This window comes from Antedon bifida, chromosome 4 (assembly GCF_963402885.1).
Source record: "Antedon bifida chromosome 4, ecAntBifi1.1, whole genome shotgun sequence".
NCBI classification, from domain to species: Eukaryota; Metazoa; Echinodermata; class Crinoidea; order Comatulida; family Antedonidae; genus Antedon; species Antedon bifida.
Window position 1 is genome coordinate 14687217 of NC_136229.1, and position 5880 is coordinate 14693096.

Below are 5880 nucleotides of genomic sequence, written 5' to 3' on the forward strand. Positions count from 1 at the left end.
TATTGTTTTTGTTCATTCAACTACTTTTTCATACATGTTTCTGTTTGTTTCTCAAGTACAGTATTTACACACAAAAAAAACAGTATGGGAGTCTAGACTAAACGTTGAAATCGTCACGGGTCGTCAATCATCATAGGTCAATAATTAAATCGTTTTGAAATAAATATTACTTGTCTTATAAAATCTCTAGACTAGGCCTAATAAAAATATGACAACACGGGTGGTTGGACCTTTTAAGCAAGCTTGGAGGAAAGGTTATAATGATATTTATGCACCTTTAATAGTGTTCTAGGCCTAGGCTACTACTATAAATAATTATAGGCCTACCCTAGGTAGCTAGAGCCTAGGCTGGAGAACGCAGCAGCCGGTCGGGCAGTCCTACCGCTAAACCTAGGCCTAGCCCTCTAGTCTTAGTGTAAGGACATTCCGACTGGAAGGCCTAATTAGCCAACACCTATCTAGGCCTATGTATGTACTAGCTAGCTAGTAACTAATACGTTTAAAATAAATTATTATTATATAATTATGAATTATTATTTTAATCATTTGGATTTGCATATTTCTTTATTTAGGTGTGATTCCTTGGTTGAAACTCTCTTGGGACCGTGAACCAGTTCTTGTAGCAGCCGTGGGATTCGGCGTTGCAGGTATTCACTAGCCTAGGCCTACATATTGCGAAAATAGAAATCTAAATAGAACACAATCAAATCTTATTTGAAATGTTTGTAATTATTTTTTATTCCAGGTTTGCCACTGTGGGTTATCTCACCATGGAAACACCAAAACGCAATAGATGTTGCGGATATGCCAACACGATATCCGGGTTAGTGTCAACTCAGTAAAATTTAGATATTTAATGGGTTACATAATCAGATTATTAATAGAAGGGTATTGTGACATCACAGTTTTTGATCACTATTCTCCCCATACCCAAGATAATGCACCTTTTGACAACCATACTAATATTTGTATTTTGTCTTTTTAGTTCCTATTAGGTATGTTGAAGGAAAAACTGGGCCTCCGACATCTCTCTGACACAATGGAAATCATCTATATATGGACTAATTGAAAAACAGTTTACATATTCATGGTTTAAATGAATTCACTAAATTCAGAGACTTTGGAAAGCAGTGTTACCTAGCAGTAGATGTGATTGCCTTACAGATAGTATATACATCCTAGGCCTACACACCATTACTAATAATGAGTGACAATGCAGTTTGGCTAATTGTAATTATCAAAGTGTAAAAATATGTTAATCAAAATCAGTTTTTCTTTTTCTTAAAAAATGTTACATTAAAAGACTATATAAGTTTACACATCTGTGTTTTTATCAAATTTTTAAATACAAATTTGTAACTAATTTTCAAAATGAATTTGATCACTTAATTACAATTAAATAGGAAATACATAATATACACAATTATACTTGACTGAGTCATGTTCTTACCATCAACTCTTTTTCACCCTCTGAACATTGTACCATGAATGCAGTGCACATTAATTGCACACATTAATTAGATATCAAAACATGTAAAAAAGAATAAATAAGATATTTGATTTTTTTTTAATATTTTGTAAATACAGTAAATAATCAAGAATGTTTGCAATCATTTACATTTTGATAAAAAAATAAACATAATAATGTTCCACAAAATACGAATACAGTACTGTATTTCAATTTATATTCTAATTTCACTGTTTAGTTAGAAAATAAAAGTATTTCAAAATGGTCAAATTATGAGAATAAATTAACTAGCCATGTTTCTTGAACAATACCAGTGCATTTCTGAAATCTGCAGGGAAACCATAACAGATAATAGCAAAATTGTTTACAAACAGTCGATTTAAATTCAAGGATGTCCACGATATGTGCATATCATTAGGCCTACATCACGTCACAACAAGACCTTTTTTCTTCTCACTTTTGTGGTACATAAAACATAAACATTGTTGTTGTGCTATTTTGGCCGTAATTGTGACTAGCACTATCTAGCATAATTTTGTGCTGCCACCTAGCATAATTTAACTTCCATCGCTGGCCACACTGCTCCATATTCATATCATTTCTAGCATCGGCCGACAAATTACAATGTTGCATTTCAAGTTTCCACAGCTTGGGCGAAATGGTAAATAAAGAACGCAGTAAAGTGACATCAATATCACTGAATTTATTATCATTAATAAAGAGCATTTCTAATGCTAGTTTAACTTCCCTATTTGAACATTATCTGATTCATAACATACTGTAACCTGATGGATTACAATTATGCATGTAAAGCCCCCACAGCGTAGGAGACATAATCAACAAAGAACCCAGAAGTACCATCAATGTTGCGGAGATTATTACCGCTGATATCAACACTATTTAATACTAATACAACTTTCCTAATAGCCAGATTTCTGATCATATTCAATGCAAAACCTAAAAAATTCCAATTAGACATGCAAAATTCATCAAGATGCTTAGAAGAAATAAAGAACTAAGTAAAGTATCATCAGTGTTGCCAAGATTGTTTCCACGGCGGATAATACTAAACAACTGGTCTATTAGGCATGCTAATTAAACTCCTCTATCTGAACACTCTCTAACCATGATTCTTAGCGTCACCCGATAAAATTACGTATGAAAAAATGCTTTTGGGGAAATAATAATGAACCAAGTAATGTACCCTCAATGTTGCTGAAATTGATATTTAGCATCCCTAAAGGCAATTTATTTCCTTTTATTGCAAACTTCTATGATCATGTTTATTACGTCACCTGTTAATCTACAATTATGCAAACCAAGTTCACTCAAACTCGGAGACATAATCAATAAAGCACCCAGTTTAGTACCATCAATGTGGCTAAGATGATTATTACTGCTGATAATATTAATCACCCTTAATCCCATTTTACCCCCTACATTTGAACACTCTCACAAATTAAGAATAATATTAAATTTAGTACTTATTCCTAAAATATGCGCAATAACTTTTCCGTTGTGAGCTGTCATTACATCACAACATCTATATAAATCAGTAGGCCTACAGTGTATTTTAAGCAATGAAGTTTTCTACTAAGATGTATGAAATGTTCATTTTCATTTAGATGTTCATCTGGATTTATATGGAGAAGAAACATTCTTATAGAGCTCGATATATCTACCATATATTTTTCTATTTCTAAATTCTTGCCTACCATGTAATCAATTATTGTGTTTTCCACAATCACATCATGTTGTTTTTTGACATAGTTTATACAATACATTTGAGAGCGATATGCCGATAGATTATTTGTAATCCTATGTTTTAAAAATTTAACAAATTTAACCAAGAAAACTAAATAAAAACTCTCTTGCCATCTCTTATAACCTCCCATTCATTCTCATCCAAGGATGCAAGTAATAATTTTGTATCTTCTGGGCATTCACCCTCCGTAGCTTCACTGCCACTCAGCTTGTACAAATAAAACCATACCAATGACTCAACTGTCAACTTATGCGGAGTTAGATTTTGAAATCGGTGCATCTTTGTAAACAAATCCGAGTTTTAGGGCCATTTCAACCATATTTAGTTTACCTTTCAGGTCTCTAATTAGTTACTAGTTACATGCTCCAATGGAGTGTCTTCAAATTCAGAAATTTTTCGATATGTTTCTTGTTGTTTGTTAAAAGGTCGGCTTTATCATGTGGAAGAGTTTGCTTTTCTTCCCACATATATATTACAGACTGAGAGAAGCAATATTGGATTTTCGCACAATGAATATGCTTCTTGGTGGTTGCGTTTCCAAACATACTGATCAATTTCCAATTAAACAAACTAGGAAAGTATATTTCAATATACTTTCCTCAAATTCTCTTCATTAAACCCGTTAACTCTCATATGTAAGTTACACTCTTTTTAAAATTCATCAATGTTTTCTAAACGTGATGTAGTAGTACTGTTTTCAAATGTATTCCTTTTGAAACATCATCACAACTCTTTTTCTGCCTTATAGATGGTTATATACTTTGCATGGGCAAGTATAATAAAAGCGCACTCATGATATAAAAGTACTTTGACAAATTATTAAAATAAAAACAAATTGTATCAAGAATAAAATTCGGAACTAATTTATTGAAGGCCATTGATTTTATTATATTTCAATAATAAAAGTGGGAGGAACCCACACAAGACAAAAAAATAATCATTACTTCAAGTGATAGATAAACTACAAATGTGGTAAAGAAAAATGCACGGATAACACTACATATAAAATACCATGGAATACATACTATAGAAAACTGTCGGTCTTGGGAAGTACCGGTAGGCTTGGCCTGCTAAAGATAATTCCAAACACATATTTAAAGATGGTATAGTATTGGTTTTACAGAGAAGTTAACTAGTGGAAATATATATCTTGCAGACGAAATACAGAAACTAAAATGGCAATAACAAAAGACATAAAGCGAAGAAATATCATTGAACTGTTTGAAGTGATATCAACAAACGGCCTGTCTCTCCAAATGTTTTGACTGATCACAATCAATCACAAGAAATCAACTCAATATCTGACGGTAAGGACATATGTACCGGTATTTGTGATAATAATTAATTCACACAGCATAAAAACCCGAATGCTTAGTATACATGTATGCCTATTACACCAATGCAAGATACCAAACTTTACACCTAGAGGTAATGAAGAATTCAAAGTCAACCTTGGTTCGTGAGCATTTGTAGTAGGGCCTAATTACGAATGTTTGCGATGGGGCTTCTTTAGAAACACACCAAGTAGCAAGGGACAAAATAACTATCACTATATAGCAGATTACAATAGTAAGTACATTCCATGTGTAATGTATCTGTGCTTTACAGCCTAGTCCATCTGCATAGTTTAAACATAAATAGCGAAAAGGTTGTACGCTCGGCTGAATAGCTCAGTGTTAAAGTTTACAACCGAAATAACATCTTTCTTAACCATAGTTGTTCACCGGTGATGGGTTCTCCGTTATGTGTCATTGTCAGTATTTGCATATCACAAAAATCGATAATATAACAATTGTCGGTATACCTTGTCCAAGAACATAATCCTATCAATAGACAGATCCAAATCAAAATCACTAATTACATCTTGTCCATAAACATTTTCAAATACAATTAATACAATGACAAGACAACTTCAATATGATTCCAATTCCATCGTTTTTATTATTCGCCTGCTGAATATATGATTGAATTAAATTGTATTTGTGTGAACTAAATCATCCAAACGACTAAAATCATCTGAATAATAATCGCGTGACTATTAGATGATATACTTATTGATACGGTATAATACAGATGTGTCTATATTATACCGTTTTACTTCTACAGGTATTATAAAGTGAAGGAATATATTAAGATGCGGAGACTGCGGATAAAACTAATAAGCTATATCTGGCACAACCATGTATATTTGTAAATACACATTCAACCGTGTAAACTGCATGTCAAAAGAAATAATGTATAGGAGGTAATAGGTTTTTAATTCGAAGCGGTGTGATCCTAGTAGATCATATAATTCGGAATAAGTCTATAATACGCAATATATTTCTTTCCTGGTAATAAGATTGTTGCCTTGTGCATTATAAAAGGAAGTACTGTTACTTATTAACGGATACTATAGTCTGAAATATATGGAATTTATAAGTATTAGAGAAATTTAAGAAATATAACTGTGTTAATGTTTTGCAATACTGTACATAGTAGGACAAGAGAAGCTCCTGTTCCTTTGATTTTTATCAAACGAACGTCTTGCAAAGTAAACCGAACACGTCTTTGCATTATACAAACCACGATAACTAATTCACGTACGATGCAATTCAAATTATTTTAAAAATTTTAACAAAAACACTTATTTCATTTGTAAATAAAA

At 32.3% G+C, this 5880-nt stretch overlaps 1 protein-coding gene across 1 annotated transcript; it reads left to right on the forward strand.

Annotated features, from left to right (window-relative positions):
• The first annotated feature begins 98 nt into the window (after positions 1-98).
• Positions 99-1319, forward strand: LOC144840528 (uncharacterized). The gene is made up of 4 exons (XM_078696362.1): positions 99-254; positions 573-647; positions 746-823; positions 986-1319. The coding sequence occupies exons 1-4, from the start codon at positions 209-211 to the stop codon at positions 1033-1035; spliced, it is 249 nt and encodes an 82-aa protein (XP_078552488.1). The 5' UTR covers positions 99-208; the 3' UTR covers positions 1036-1319.
• Positions 1320-5880: the final 4561 nt, after the last annotated feature.

What these genes read in the sequence shown, in the direction of transcription:
- LOC144840528 (XM_078696362.1), top strand. Translation starts at nt 209, where the DNA reads ATGACAACACGGGTGGTTGGACCTTTTAAGCAAGCTTGGAGGAAAG. An exon ending in TAAGCAAGCTTGGAGGAAAG is followed by an intron (nt 255 to 572) that starts GTTATAATGATA and finishes TTCTTTATTTAG; the next exon opens with GTGTGATTCCTTGGTTGAAA. An exon ending in CGTGGGATTCGGCGTTGCAG is followed by an intron (nt 648 to 745) that starts GTATTCACTAGC and finishes TTTTTATTCCAG; the next exon opens with GTTTGCCACTGTGGGTTATC.